At 39.5% G+C, this 16,361-nt stretch overlaps 2 protein-coding genes across 2 annotated transcripts; one reads left to right on the top strand and one right to left on the bottom strand.

Moving 5' to 3' along the window:
* Positions 1 to 992: 992 nt before the first annotated feature.
* Positions 993 to 2,997, bottom strand: LOC137711905 (uncharacterized). Its single transcript, XM_068451061.1, has one exon. It carries the CDS (start codon positions 2,986 to 2,988, stop codon positions 1,000 to 1,002), a length of 1,989 nt encoding a protein of 662 aa, XP_068307162.1. The 5' UTR covers positions 2,989 to 2,997; the 3' UTR covers positions 993 to 999.
* Positions 2,998 to 13,327: 10,330 nt separating this feature from the next.
* LOC137712411 (uncharacterized) lies at positions 13,328 to 15,025 on the top strand. Its single transcript, XM_068451492.1, has 3 exons — positions 13,328 to 14,168; positions 14,526 to 14,597; positions 14,718 to 15,025. Exons 1-3 carry the CDS (start codon positions 13,328 to 13,330, stop codon positions 15,023 to 15,025), a joined length of 1,221 nt encoding a protein of 406 aa, XP_068307593.1.
* The last annotated feature ends 1,336 nt before the right edge of the window (positions 15,026 to 16,361 follow it).

The raw sequence follows: 16,361 nt of genomic DNA on the forward strand, positions 1-16,361 counted from the left end.
AATATACGACAATTCTAAAGAACAAGATAATGTCATCACATTCAAATTTCAAGAGCACTCCGATTTCCCCTTACAACATAAAAAAAGCGATGAATCCCTTCATTGTTCACCGATAAACATTAATCTCTTTCTTTTGTTAGAAAAAATCTCGGGGGTATACGAGGGAGGCTTTTATTCCTGAATTAATTGAGAAACAAGGGGAGGAGGGAGCTTATAATACCTGGCCCCAAGTACATTTATCTTCTAAAAGCACATTATGAATAATATCAGACGACTCTTCGGACTATTCAAAACACAAATAATTAAAGAAAAGACTGAGGGAAAACGACTGTAAATTTCTGATTGAATAACAGTAGTTTTCTCTTCGTTTTGGGACATACTAAGGCAGATAACAAATCCAACTCCTCACTAATTTTTGGGACATACTAAGGCAGATGACAAATCCAATTCCTCACTAAGTGGTAACTAGGAAGATGAATATACCAATTTAACAGCACGTACTCTTTAGTCCTCAAATCTCAGTGAAAGTAGTAAACATGAACTCTGATAGATCTCAGGCATTTTTAATTTCTCAGTTGTATTAAATCTATCATTACAAAACATGAACAAGATTTCACTTTAATGTGCCTCCTATTTTCTCTTTTTTTTTTGCTAATATGTGATCTCCATTGAAAGTCTCATAACCTTTTTATAATTGTCTTTTCCTGAATATTTGACATTCATGAAAAATGGAATCTGCCCCAAACACGAACCACTTAAAATATAAATGCGATAGGAAGATCAAATTTCTAAACCAAATTTTGTAAACACAAACATGAACAAGACTCATTTTATTCTACAGAATGAAAACAAGACATTTAATTTCCAGGCCAAACAAAAATATGGCAATTTATTTCTTATTCATTCACAATTTTTTTTTTTTTTTTTACAGGAAAGAGGAAATAATGATCAAAACAATTGAAGGCAGGATTTCGGACATGATGATGATGATCATCATATTCAATCTATGACAACTAGCTTCTGGTACAATTCCCCGGAGATGGCCTCTTCCATAATACGATCCGGGCTGATGTGAATTTCACCATCTTCATCCAAGAACAACTTCATCAAATTCTTGGAGAAACCACTCAAGAGAGCCACTCCTTTTTGTGATCCAGACACTGGCGTAGAACGCGAGTGTCTGAGATTCCAAAACACAATCTGGGGCACCACATCCCCGTACCCTTTCTCCTCAAACTTCCTTTGTATTACCTCATAATCAGTCTCCCACTTCCCGCTCTCCTCCCTACCACCATCAATCTCCCAACTCCATCTCCCCGGATACCTGCAACTCGAAGCCGAAGCCTCATCGAACTCCATGTCGCTGAACACAAAGATCCTCTTGATCATATGCTCTGGTTTCAAATTCCCATTCACGGCCACTTCCAAAAGTAAATCAAACACTTTCTGGAAATCAGTGTTCGCGCCCCATTCCATCCTCCTTATAAACTCGCACTTCGAACTTAGATCATCCCCTTGTATCAAATGTAACTGAGGGTCATGACTGAAAGTGATGACCTTTCCCTTCCAAGGCTCTCCACTCAGTTCGGACAACAACAATCCCAATGCAACACACACCTCCATCGGAGTCCCGCGCATGCTTCCCGAGACATCACACACAGCCAAACAATTTTTCATTTTGCCTTGTTTCAACATGTCCTCCACCATTCTTGTCCAATGCAGTTCACCCACTTCCCCGCCATCACCATGTTTCAGCGAGGCTATGATCTCATGAGGAAGCAGAGCACCCGCCGCAATCTTAGACTTTCCGGCCATCACGTCCCCCAAATACTTCTTAAACCTCTCTTCATCGTGCTTCATGAACTTTTCTTTGTACAGTTTCATGGCCACGGAAGCCACACGATTGTACGGAATAGCTCCCCATTGATTAGCACCCATATACACCTCGGGCAACTGCAACACCTTCCTCAACGGCACCAGCACCTCCTTCCTCAGCCGGTCTCTCACTCTGTACGCGTAATGCGCCTCCTCTACACCTTCATATTCCGGGTAGGATTCTCGCGGAAACACCTTCCTTGCAATCGCTTCACAGAGAAGAGTGGAGCGATCGAAGGAGGAGTCGAGGGAAGGGCACCACTTCGCCGCCAGGGTGATCTTCTTGTACTCATTGGACTTGAAATTTTCGAGATCCGACTTCAAGCACTCCGCGAAGAGATCCGAAACCTGATGGTGCAAGAACCGGTAATCCGGGTCACGCAGGTACCTCGCAACAGCCTTCTTCGCCATGGCGATCTTCTTCTCTTTCCTCGCAGCGCTCGCTTTTTCTTTTTCCAATTTTACCCTCTCCAATGCCTTCATCATCTTAACCACTTTAGGCTCACTCTGTCTCCTGCGGTTGATGGCTCCAGAGGCCGCTTTGGTAATTTTAGTACTAGTACGTCGGGTTCTTCTCCGTGCCAGTCGCCGGATTGTCGATCTCCTACGGCCGAGTAATCTGCCTTTTGCAATGGACCACTCCTCCCTTTGCTTCTTCCTCACGTCATGGCCTTCTAGAAGGCGGTATAGAATCTCCGGCATGTCTTTAAAATACCCGAATTCGGCAAAGGAAGCGAGGTTGCAGGCTAGGGTTTTGGGGTGGTTCTTGTGGAGCCAAAATGCCGCCGTGTAGAACCCTTCCTTATCGGACTTTCCGGTGCCGCGAACACCACGGAGGTTGCATATGAGCTTGAGGGTGGTTAGGGCGTCGTGGGCCCAGGCCAGAGGAAGTTGTTGGTTGATATAGGAGGCGGGGGTGGATGGTACGACTTGGAAGAAGAGATCGAGGCAGGCGTTGCCGGAGGAGCGGAAGGTGCCCGAACCGTTCTCGGTGAAGCCCATGGGCGGTCGGGACCCGCTGGGAGCGGGATTGGGTTGTGGTGGTGGGGCGAAGGTGTTGATCTGTGGAGGACCAACAATAGTAGTAGCACTTGGAGGAGAAGGAGGAGCCATTGGAGTGAGCTTGTTGTGAAGAGATGTGAAAGGCCCAAATGAAATTAGGGTTTCGTTTGCAGTCTTCTGCTGGATATATCACGTTTTTCTGGGAGATTGTTTACTTGTGGGGCACCGATTTTTTGCCCTTTCCCAAAATAATCACTATTGGATAATATTATATAGGTACTAGTGAAAGTTTTATATATATATATATATATATATATATATATATATATTTTTTTTTTTTTTTTATTTGACCAAATTAAAAGATGATACGTGTTTTTTGTAAATTTAAAATATATATATATATATATATCTACCAAATATCATTAATTGGACTATATTTACAAGTCAGTACTCACTTGTAAGTATGAGATATTTTTCAATGTGTTTCGGAATACGGACGGTACATTACATGTCATTAATACAGTTGGAGAGAACTTTTTATTTTCAAGTGTCCCTCCAATTATATAATAACATATGACATATTATCCCGTGCTCCAAACATATTGAAAAATCTCTCAATGAGTACCTAAGTATTATCCATAATCATTTGAAAGAAAACTAAATTCAAATGGAATTGAAACTGAAAAGTTGTAGCCCTACAAGGAATACCCACACTACACACTGACAGCAATCCGCTCTTATTGTATGTTTTAGCAACTGACTCCAGTCCCTAATGTGGCTTGGGACAGTGCAGCTACAGATACCCCTCCGTCCCTTCGATTGGGGTGTTTCCTATATCCGTCCCAACCAGTTTTCCATTTTAAACTAAATTAATCAGCATTTTCTTCCATCAGTCTCCTATATGAAATCCCACTTTTATTCAATTATTTTATTACTTCATTTTTGGTTAACATGAAATTTGAGTGAGATATTTATTACGTCCAGTAAATGATTTTCTTGCTCCTCTCCACGATTAGGGAACGGGCCAGTTTGAATAAGGTGGTGATCTATCCAGTGTTCTTCCTTGGCTTGCTACTTCTGCTGAATGTGCAACCTGAGAATTGAGTCAATAAATAAAAGGCCAAACATACAAAATGGGCAAATGAACAAATCAATCGGAAAAAAAATCACATACCATATTCAGAATTGGTAAAATCCCCATGCCCTTAACCTTTCAACAAACCATCTCCAAATCAGGTCCTGTTAAACAAACATCCAATTATTCTCAATAAGCTCAAAAAAGAAAAAGAAAATCAAATCAGTCCCAAATCTGCGTATTCCTTGTAGTGTAGGAGCAGAAACAGTACATGTTGGATTATGTGGCCAAGTGGCCATATCTTTATAATAAACAAACCAAAAAGAAGAAAACATCTTTCCTTCTTTGGGGAGAAAAAAAGGGAAAAGATGTTTTGTTGTCTTCACCACCCGTGGGTGTTGGTTCAAAGAAAGAGAGAATTTGCTTTTTATAATGAGAGCTCATTCATTTCGGTTGAGAGAAAAGAAGAGAGAAGAAAGAGCTTTTCTGCAGAGAGCAAGGAGAGTTGCAGAGAGCCCAAAAGGAAGAAGAAGCTGCTGCTTCATTTGGTTAGTAATCATCCACCAAAGTAGTTGTTGTTGTAATAGCTTTGAGCTATATGTATAGAGAAGAAATTATTCTTTATATTTCTTTCTCTATTTGTTTCTTTGGTGTGTGAGAGCTATTGGGTGTATTGGGTTTTTGGGTTGTGAGATTGCCAACACTTTGTAAACTCCCATTTGGTTGATAGTGGATTATTGGGTGAGCTCCTACTGCTCCGAGGACGTACTCCAGTTACACTGACTGTGGAGGAACCTCGTTAAAATCTTGGTGTTATTTTCTATATTGTTCTTGCATTTCTATTTGATATATTTCCTGTGGGTTAGCTTGAGTTGGTTCCAAAAATTGATTTGGTGCTATCCTAAGCACAACAATTGGTATCAGAGCACTGGTTGCTCTTGGGTACTGTCTAGTTGCCAAAGATGTCAGACGGGCAAGATGAGAATCCTTTTGGAAGCAGCTCCGGGTTTGCAAGAACTACGGTGCAAAATGCAAAGTTCGAAGTTGAAAAGTTTGATGGCACAAACAACTTTGGGATGTGGCAATGTGAGGTTAAAGATGTGTTGGCTCAACAAGATCTTCTTGCCGCCTTGGGAGAGAAGCCTGAAGCTATGTCGAAACTGGAATGGGAGAAATTAAATTTGTGGGCTTGCTCTTCAATTCGGTTGTGCCTTGCAAAAACTCAGAAGTATTTTGTGATGCGGGAGACTTTGGCAAGTGTGTTGTGGCAAAAATTGGAAGACAAGTATATGACGAAGAGTGCAGAGAACCGGCTACACTTGAAGAAAAAGCTCTACCGCTTCCAATACAAAGAAGGTACAAAAATGATTAGACACCTTGATGCTTTTAATAAGTTGATTGCCGACTTGTTTAATTGAGATGAGGATATTAAGGATGAAGATAAGGCCTTAATATTGTTGAATTCCTTGCCGGACTCTTATGAGCATTTTGTTACCACTATTATGCATGGTAAAGAAACTGTGAAATTTGAAGATGTGTCAAATGCCTTGATGAATTATGAAATGAGGCATAGAGATAAAAATCATGATAGTACCTCTGAAGCTTTATTTGTTAGAGGTAGATCATCGGAGAGGAGATCCTCTTCTAGCAGGAAAAAATCACAGTCTCGACCTAGAGGAAACTCTAAAGGTAGAAAACCTTTGGAAAAGGATGAATGTGCCTTTTGTCGTAATAAGGGCCATTGGAAGAAAGATTGTCCTAGGTTGAAGACCAAAGGAAAAGAAAGCTCTGAAGCTAATGTTGCTGAGGTTGAAACAGATTTTTCTGATTTTGCTTTAACCACTTCCTCATCATTTGATTGTGCTACTAAGTGGGTGTTGGATACGGGTTGTACTCATCATATGACTCCTCACAAGGATTGGTTTTCAAGCTTGAAAGAGTTTGATGGCGGTGTTGTGTTCATGGGAGATGACAATCCTTGCACAACAAAAGGGATTGGTACAGTTCGTTTGAAGTTGCATGATGGCATGGTTAAAGAGTTGACAGGTGTTCGGTATGTACCGAATTTGAAGAAAAATCTTATTTCTTTGGGAACTTTGGAAGCCAAGGGCTTCAGGTTTCATTCAGATGGGCAGACATTGAAAGTGACTTATGGTGCACTTGTTGTGATGAAAGCTCCTCGATGTGGCCATTTGTATTTATTGCAAGGTAGCACTGTGACAGGTGAAGCGTCTGTAGTCTCAGAAAATATGGGCACATCCGATTCTGATACTACTAGACTGTGGCATATGAGGTTAGGCCATGCTGGTGAGAGAGCTCTACAAGGACTTGTGAAACAAGGTCTTCTAAAAGGTGCCACGACTTGTAAGCTTGATTTCTGCGAGCATTGTGTCTTGGGAAAACAAACTAGAGTGAAGTTTGGTACTGCTGTACATCAGACGAAGGGCATTCTTGATTATGTGCATTCGGATGTTTGGGGTCCTACAAAGACTCCCTCTTTGAGTGGTAGACATTGGTTCGTGACCTTTGTTGATGATTATTCAAGAAGGTCTTGGGTCTACACTATGAAGCACAAGAGTGAGGTGTTGAGCATTTTCTTGGGTTGGAAGAAAATGGTTGAGAACCAGACTGGGAGAAAGATTAAGATTTTGAGATCGGATAATGGTGGTGAATACACATCCGACCCTTTCTTTAAAGTTTGCAAAGAGGAAGGGATTGTGAGACATTTTAGTGTCCGGGGAACTCCACAACAAAATGGAGTTGCAGAAAGATTGAATCGAACCTTGCTTGAGAAGGTTAGATGCATGTTGTCTCAGTCGGGTTTGAGCAAGTCGTTTTGGGCAGAGGCAGTTACTTATGCATGTCACATCATCAACCGATTACCCTCAGCTGCTGTTCAGGGTAAGACGCCAATGGAGGTATGGACTGGAAAACCTTCTAATGATTATGATTATATTCGTATTTTTGGTTCACCTGCTTATTTTCATGTAACTGAAAATAAACTTGATCCTAGAGCCAAAAAGGCTATCTTTCTTGGTTTTAGTAGTGGTGTCAAAGGTTACAGGTTATGGTGCCCGGAGATGAAGAAACTTGTAATCAGCAGAGATGTGACATTTGATGAAGAAAATATGTTTAGAGACTCTGAAAAGAATGTGAAAGATGTCCAACAGGTGGAGCTTGAGAAAGTTGCCTCTAGTACTTCAAATCCTATTTCCGCTGATGTCGAAGCCACTACAAGTGAAGAAGTGGGAGACCATGAGGATGTTGAAGAAGTTGAACTTGAAGATTCTATTCAAGTTGAAGAGCAAGTTTCACCTCAAGAGTCTATTGCCAAGAACAGAGGAAAAAGACAAATTACCAAGCCAGCTCGGTATAGTGACTATGTTGCTTTTGCTCTTCCTATTATCACTGATGAGATTCCATCCAATTTTGAGGAAGCCATTGAGAGTGAGGAAAAGGAGAAGTGGTGCAATGCCATGGGTGACGAGATGAATTCTCTCATGAAAAACAAGACTTGGGAGTTAGCTAAATTGCCTAAGGGTAAGAAAGCTATTGGTTGCAAATGGGTGTATGCCAAGAAGGAAGATGTTGCTGAGAAAAGCAATGTCAGATTCAAAGCAAGATTAGTTGCTAAAGGGTATGCACAAAAGGAGGGCATTGACTACAATGAAATCTTTTCTCCAGTTGTGAAGCACTCCTCAATTCGCATTATGTTAGCTCTTGTTGCACAATATGATCTTGAACTTGTGCAACTTGATGTGAAGACGGCTTTCCTACATGGTGATTTGAATGAAGAGATTTATATGTGTCAACCGGATGGGTATAAAGTGAAAGGGAAAGAAAATTTGTTTTGCAAGTTGAAGAAATCACTTTATGGCTTGAAACAATCTCCAAGACAATGGTATTTGAGGTTTGATAAATTTATGAGAGGCCAAAATTATTCTAGAAGTCAATATGATCATTGTGTGTACTTCAAGAAGTTGCAAGATGGGTCTTTCATTTATTTATTGATATATGTTGATGATATGTTGATTGCCTCAAAGAATGTCGAAGAGATTGAGAAATTGAAGAAGCAAATGAAGAATGAGTTCGAGATGAAGGATCTTGGTGAAGCAAAGAAGATCCTTGGCATGGAGATCACTAGAGACAGAGAGAAAGGTTTGGTATGCTTGAATCAAAGACAATACCTTGAGAAGTTGATTCGGAAGTTTGGAGTTCATGATTCAACCAAACCGGTTAGTACCCCTTTGGCTCCTCATTTTAAATTAAGTTCTCTACAGTGTCCTAAAACTGATAAAGAGAAGCTGCAAATGAAAGATATACCATATGCAAATTTGGTTGGTAGTTTGATGTATGCAATGGTATGCTCTAGACTGGATATTGCTCATGCAGTTGGCATGGTGAGTCGATATATGCATAATCCAGGTAAAGAGCATTGGCAAGCAGCTAAATGGATATTAAGATATCTCCATGGTACTCGAGACGTTGGTTTATGCTTTGAGAGAGATGACTCTGGTATTGGTCATTTTGCAGTTGGTTATGTTGATTCAGATTATGCAGGTGATCTGGATGGAAGGAAGTCTACTACAGGCTATGTGTTTACTATGGCTAAAGGGCCAGTTTGTTGGAGGTCCATTTTGCAGTCATCTGTTGCCTTGTCTACTACAGAGGCTGAATATATGGCAGTGGCTGAAGCTATAAAGGAGGCCATTTGGATACATGGACTGATTAGAGATTTGGGGGTTGATCAGAAGCAGGTGGAGGTGCATTGTGATAGTCAGAGTGCCATTTATTTGGCTAAGTATCAGGTTCATCATGCGAGGACCAAGCACATAGATGTGCGTTATCACTTTGTTCGTGAAGTTGTTGGTGAAGGAGAAATCATTCTCCAGAAGATTCCAACTAAAGACAACCCCGCTGATATGTTGACTAAGGTTGTTGGTGTAGCCAAGTTTGTTCATTGCTTGAACTTGGCTCACATTTTGCCTATATAAAGAAGGCGTTGAGCAGTAGGAGTTTTGGAGAATTGGCTCTGCATGAGTTGTTCTCTTGCTAGTGTTTGGGAGTGTTTTTTTTGTGTCAATTGTGTTGGTTGGTTTATCATGGCGTTTTCGGAACTTGGCCAAGGTGGAGATTGTTGGATTATGTGGCCAAGTGGCCATATCTTTATAATAAACAAACCAAAAAGAAGAAAACATCTTTCCTTCTTTGGGGAGAAAAAAAGGGAAAAGATGTTTTGTTGTCTTCACCACCCGTGGGTGTTGGTTCAAAGAAAGAGAGAATTTGCTTTTTATAATGAGAGCTCATTCATTTCGGTTGAGAGAAAAGAAGAGAGAAGAAAGAGCTTTTCTGCAGAGAGCAAGGAGAGTTGCAGAGAGCCCAAAAGGAAGAAGAAGCTGCTGCTTCATTTGGTTAGTAATCATCCACCAAAGTAGTTGTTGTTGTAATAGCTTTGAGCTATATGTATAGAGAAGAAATTATTCTTTATATTTCTTTCTCTATTTGTTTCTTTGGTGTGTGAGAGCTATTGGGTGTATTGGGTTTTTGGGTTGTGAGATTGCCAACACTTTGTAAACTCCCATTTGGTTGATAGTGGATTATTGGGTGAGCTCTTACTGCTCCGAGGACGTACTCCAGTTACACTGACTGTGGAGGAACCTCGTTAAAATCTTTGTGTCTTTTATATTTTGTTCTTGCATTTTATTTGATATATTTCCTGTGGGTTAGCTTGAGTTGGTTCCAAAAATTGATTTGGTGCTATCCTAAGCACAACAGTACAGTTATACTCAAGTTAAGTGGCTTCTATTTTTCTCAATTGCAGTCCCTTCAGGGCTTCAGAAATGAAGCACCATTTACTTGTGCATCAAACAAATGTGAAAAATTTGAACTTAACAAACATTTTACACACAATATGTTTGTGGGTCACCAAACATCATAATCCAAAACAATTTCGGTTTGAAGATTTAAACTTCTCACTTCTTCAGGATGAATTTTTCAGTTTCTTGTGTTTCTTACTACAAAATAATCACCACTTGAAGGGACAATAAAACAAATTGAAACTGAAGGGAAGCACCATTATATACTGCAACAAGAAAAAGTGAGAAACTGAGCAAATAATGACTGAAGCAGCATGGACCTGGGGTTGCTTTGCTACCACAGCTTCATCTGAAACTCATACACAAAACATGAGATGTGCTCCGGCAAAGATTGATTATCTTCGCAAACAGATAGACGAGCCATAGAAGATGAACTTATGAAATCAGAGGGGCCTGCGATATAACAAATCATCGATAAATATTGTTATGTAGACGAAAGCAGGACATTTGACACTCACCTGGAAGAGCAAAAGTTCCAACAATTGGCTTTGCGTAAGTTCTTACAGTTGCTGCATACTGAAAACACACTCTTCGCTTCTTGTAATTGAATGGGGCATGATCATGGATTTCCAGAAGGTGTTTGATTTGTTTCTTCAAGTGTCCGTAAATGGGAAACTGAAGCCAGCATATGATCAAAGGGATCTTCGTGTTCAATGACACATGAAGTTCGGTCAGGCTTCGAGTAATAGCTGGACACAACGGGGATGCAGTGCCAAGAAATAGACTTATATTTTGAGATTTTTATTATTTCATAAATTTTTCTGATGAAGTTGTTCTTGAATTATGAGGGGTGAGTTCACCCGGAAATTATCATGGAACTATCCATCTCCGTCGAAGAGTACCAGAGTCTGACTGTGGTGCATTGATGGCATGGCGGTGTTCGGTCATCATTTGTTTGAAAATTAAAAACAAAAATGTATATGAAGATAAAGAAATAAGAAAAGTCCTAGCTAGTTTCATGTTATTTGGTCTTGTCTTTTATTTCTCTGAACTTTTAGATCATCTAGTGCCAACAAACCATAAGTACAGCAAACGCTACTAATCAGTTGAGTTACACACAAACACCCCTTATATTGTACCTGCTGATCAAGTTATACTTCTTTTGTTATGTGCATTAAGATTGATTTTCAAAATTCTATTTCCAAGGCTTCGATCGGTCTCAAACAGATATCAAATTCAAGTAAATTATTATATGAAGTCAACAACTTCACCAATGGAATTCCACTTGCAGGTCATTCATATTATGCCCGGCATGACGTACGGGGGCACAGAATTTCCACCTTGGTTTATTTTCTGAGCATTGGCGATATAACCTGTGTAATATTCGTCACACAATGGTTTAATCAAAGCTACCAAGTATAATTAAGACAGTGGATTCTATACCTAGGGCAGGGTCTAGTCCACGGTTTTTGACGTCATGGATACTTCAGAGTCATATTATCTTAACCATATATATATTGGAAGATATCTATCTCTCTATACAAAAAACTAAGAAGGAAATTGACCAGTTAAACAAAATTCTCTCTTTTCCTGTTTTTAGAAGATGAAACGTAAAAAGTGTTTTACTGAAGCGTAAAGTAAGATAAATGAACGCAAATATCCAAAACAACAATCCCATGAAAACATAAGAGGATATATAAGCAATACTTGAACTTGAAAATGTGAAGTAGCTTAATCAAGGCAAAATGATTACCATGAAGAAACTGAAATTTCTTCATTATTACCAACAGAACAAGCATATTATGATGAGATGATCTTTGAGAAATGATCTACAAGATGAACAGTTGGATCTATGATGTGGAGTGAGCCCCACAAAGAATCTTTTATTTGAAGGATCCTTCAATGAGAGGGGACTGATATATGTGTGTGTGTGTGTATGTCGTTCATATTGTTGATATCATGGAGCCGATACTCGATATGTCATTCATATTGTTGATATCATATTGTGTTGATAAAACGTATTGATATGGATGCATATATGGTGATGGTAGTCTGAAAATATACATGTGAATGTCTTTCGAGGACCCTCCAAATGTTTGGTATGTATAGGTCTTTTTTATACCCACCAAGTGTTTGATGTAACATTTGTCAGTCATATTTCGACAGGTTGCATCGACTGCATTCGACAAATTCTCTCATATCATTCATCTAATTCCTTCGGCATGTATATGTTGATATATGTTGACATGTTCACAACATGATTTGGCTGACGACAACAAGTTAATTAGGCGTTTGAAAAATTGCCTCAGTGAGTAAAAAAACAATCTAGCACTTCATGCACTTTTCTATCTAAACAACTTGGACATTTAATAGTAGGACCCCCCAAAGTTCAAATCCTAGATTCGCCATTAGGGGTGGTTGAAGTTTATTATACGCGTTGTCAATATGTCTTAGTTTGTTGTCAATATCTTATATATCGATATGTAGTCGAGTGTCGTGCTCTATAAACAGTGAAGCAAGATCCCTCCTAACAAAAGACGCATATATATATATATATAAGTAATTATATTATATACATATTAGTTAAAACAAAGTGATGTCATAGATTTGTCCCAGATATATATATATATATATATATATATATATATATATATATATATAATTATATTATATACGTATTAGTTGAAACATTCAACTTAATTGGACAGTTGATAAGGATCTCTTGAAGCAATATGATTTTCCCATCGACTTTAATTAGGATGTTTCGTGCTATTGAAGAGGCCATGTGCTCAACGATTATATAAACCACTAATAAGGTCAACCTAATTATGATCTTAACCAGAGATTATAGTTTGCTGGGTCAAGCTCTCAATTCCAAAGCTAAAAAAGGCAGCTCCTCCACTAGCAATAATCAAAATATATCTATTACAATTTGCAGACACATTCCGCTAGCTGCCAGCGTTTTTCTGCATTTGCAAATAATTAATGACATTCTGGTCAAAGTCAACTCTTCTGCAGTTCCATATTATCGACACTAGACGGTGATCGCCACGACTTTCCCACGATAAGTATTGAAGTCGAACAAATCCATACAATCTATCCCCTCTCACACGTAAAGAAATTTTTTGTTGAAGAAAGTAAAGTCCCTTGCCAGATATTTGGCAAAGTAAATATATTCCATTAATAATAACACGAAATTATTTTATTTAATATTTCTGCAATTACTAATTTGTGTATGAAATTAAGTTGGGCGTAACATTATTGATGTTAACATTTTGTTAGGTATTTTTTTTTCGCAAGATAATTGACTTTCAATAGCTTTGTGTTTGACTTCAGTAATATCCTGACAGAAATCCCACAAGTAGGGTTTTGTTAATTAGTAAGATTGCTTCCTCAATTGCACAACATGTTCCCTTCATAAGTTGGTGGGAGTGGCATATATATAAATGTATAGCATGCAACTATTGTTTTCATCCGCAGCTCCCTGTATCTATTCATCTCTATTTCTCTGAGATCCCATCAAAAAGAAAATTAGAGTGGAAGCTAGCTAGCTAGGCTAATGGGAAATCCAGAAGGAGGGCCGTCTGCGTACGACGGTGATCATGATCTCTACCAACCTCAAGTGGAGGTGGATTATGAGTTACAAGCTGATCAACAATCTCAATACCAACAAGTGTCTGAAACCACCAGACACGACCACAACCAACAAGATCAATACCAAGAGCCACCGCCACAGCCACCCAATAATGCACCTCAAAATAATTATGACCCCCAAGCACAACCACAAGGAGTCTTTCAGCAACTACCGCCATCTCAGCCTCAGCCAGCAGGGTTCCCACCACCACAAGGTCCTCCACAACAAAACCCCTACCAGACTCCAACGCCTCAGCCAGCACAGTTCCCTCCTCAAAGCCCACAACAATTCCCACCACAAAACCCACAATTCCAAAATCAACAACAAGAAGCAAACTATCAGCAGCCTAGGCCTGCACAGTTTCCACCCCAGCCCCAGAGTAATATGCAAACCAATCCTAACCGTAATCTCATGTATGCAAATGTGCCTAACCAACCCGGGGCGGTCTACCCGCCACAAGGACCACAACCAATGGGCGTGGGGAACCAACAAGCTCCAGCTCAGTTTCCTCCCCAATCTCCAGCACAATTTCCTCCCCAATCTCCAGCGAATTATAATCAGCAATATCAGAAGCCGGCAGTGCAATTTTCCACACAGAATCAACAATACCAACAACAGCAGCCTAATAATGGTTATGCTGTTCAAGGTGTTCCAATGCAGCAGAGTCCTTACCAGCAGGGACCTCTTAATCACGTCAACCTGCAGAATGCTGGAACTGAGCAATGGAGTTCTGAGTTATTTGATTGCATGGATGATCCAATGAATGGTACGTACGTACATACATACCTTAGGGCTTTTTTTAAAACTGCTTTTGTAGGAAATACTTTTGTTTATAAGTGCTTTTGCTATAAGTACCTTCCATTAGAAACACAGGATATTAAAATTGAAGTTTTTTCAAGTGCTTCCATAGTGCTTCCCCAGAAAGTGCTATAACGCAAAACCACTTTTAACTATATTTTGCCAAATGCGTCAAAAGTGTTTTTAATTGTCATAAAGCACTTCTAGCCCTTTCAAAAACAGCCACACCCTTATTTATTTCTCTTTCCGCATCCAAAGTATAGCTAGTTCTCATATTTTGAACTATGAATTGAGATTTATTATAAACATTACTATGACATTTCAGCTCTCACAACGGCTTTCGTTCCATGCTTGACGTTTGGACAGATAGCAGAGGTTATAGATAACGGCACATCCTGTAAGCCAAATTTCAAAACATATATCTATTCAAACTTCATATCATGTTACAATATTTGAAGAGAGAATTAACCCAAATTGTGCATGCGATATTGACCTATATATCCATACTACTGTGTAGCATGTGCGACCAGCGGACTGTTCTACGGATTGATTGCATCTTTCATTGGGATACCATTCATAATGTCATGCACGTATCGCACAAAGCTGCGCAGCAAATACAACCTAATCGAGTCCCCCGCACCCGATTGGGTCACCCATTTATTTTGCGAACCCTGCGCTCTTTGCCAAGAGTACCGGGAACTTCAAGTCAGAGGGATTGACCCTTCAATCGGATGGATAGGAAATGTGCAAAGGAATCCCAGCTTGCAGCAGCCGAATGTTAATATGATGATGCCTCCAATGAACCAAAATATGAATCAGTATTGACTAAAAAAGACTAATGTTTGTGATGAACAAGTTCAACCGTTTGCAGATTACTTGCATTTACTTATGCATGCCTCAAGGCTATTTTTCTCTCTTTGTGTTGTGTTTATTTTCGTATGTTGATATTTGTGGATACTCTGAATATGAATCGCTTCCTTTTTGTAATTTTGAACGATTTGCCATTTTCATGTATTGAAAATTCAGAAAAACGCTTTTTGTTTTGATGATTTCTGGAGTTCTGTATATTATTAAAGATTTAGATATAACGTGTGCAGCTGCAAGCTAGGTCTAATGGTAAGTAGACATTCATCTTTATACAAGTTGGTAAGGTCATTAGGTTAAATAAATAAGTACTAGTAAATGATTATATGCGACAACATTATATAAAAAGTGCAGACGTAGATTAGATTAATTAGTCAGAGCAATATGACCATATTCCTTGTATGAGAGTTTAATTTTCCCTCCATTCAAATTAGGACAAAAGGTTATATTGGATTTTATAATTTTTCATTATCCCATACAATTATGTATAATTAGAGACTAGTTAGCTGGAGTGATCAGTGCTTCCTTGCAGTCAACCGTGTTGATAATGTGTGGGCGTATGGATAGAATAGTAAGTGAGAGGCTGTCCTTAGTTTTCTCGTCTGTATATAAGGACTTGTTGAAGTTGTTTTCCATTGGGTACCATTGATGGTCAAACCCCTCTTCCCTGGACAGGGGGATGTCCTAGGGTTGATCTCATATATAGGACGTCCTCAAGCACAAAACGATCATGGAACATCAACCAAATCAGGCGGCACCGCTGGTATTCCACTCTCAAGCGTCAAAATTAGCATCACTACATATACATGTCCAAAAACTCCCCCACCACTACCACCACCACCAACCTCAACAACTCCCACCTCCAAATAACCCTAATATTAATTCCAATATCAACATTATTAACAAAGGACCTAGTCCTGATCACGAAGCAGGTAATCATCGGGCAAACCCCTCTTCCTGTTCCCACAAAAATGCCGGAATATCACGCCCTTACCATCAAGCAGATCACGATCACTATCATCATCAACATGCCCGGCCATTACATGTAGTACAGTTGCCACCCTCAAACCTCCATAGTGCTAATCTCATCTTGCACCAGCAGATTAATAATTGGCCTCATCATAATTACAATGCGTTTGTACCTTCAGCTCCACGCCCGCCTTCACGTACATATTATCCTCCTCCTCATCATCATCGAGCTACTTCGGCCGATGCATTTAATCATTTTCATCATCATCACCATCGAGCTGATTCTGCTGATGCAATATATTATAGTACACACCAAGTGCTTTTTCCT

Source organism: Pyrus communis, chromosome 13 (genome assembly GCF_963583255.1).
Source record: "Pyrus communis chromosome 13, drPyrComm1.1, whole genome shotgun sequence".
Taxonomy (NCBI): Eukaryota; Viridiplantae; Streptophyta; class Magnoliopsida; order Rosales; family Rosaceae; genus Pyrus; species Pyrus communis.

Coding starts and splice junctions, on each gene's coding strand:
- LOC137712411 (XM_068451492.1), top strand. CDS start 13,328: ATGGGAAATCCAGAAGGAGGGCCGTCTGCGTACGACGGTGATCATGAT. Junction 14,169..14,525: donor CATGGATGATCCAATGAATG/GTACGTACGTAC, acceptor ATGACATTTCAG/CTCTCACAACGGCTTTCGTT. Junction 14,598..14,717: donor TATAGATAACGGCACATCCT/GTAAGCCAAATT, acceptor ACTACTGTGTAG/CATGTGCGACCAGCGGACTG.
- LOC137711905 (XM_068451061.1), bottom strand. CDS start 2,988: ATGGCTCCTCCTTCTCCTCCAAGTGCTACTACTATTGTTGGTCCTCCA.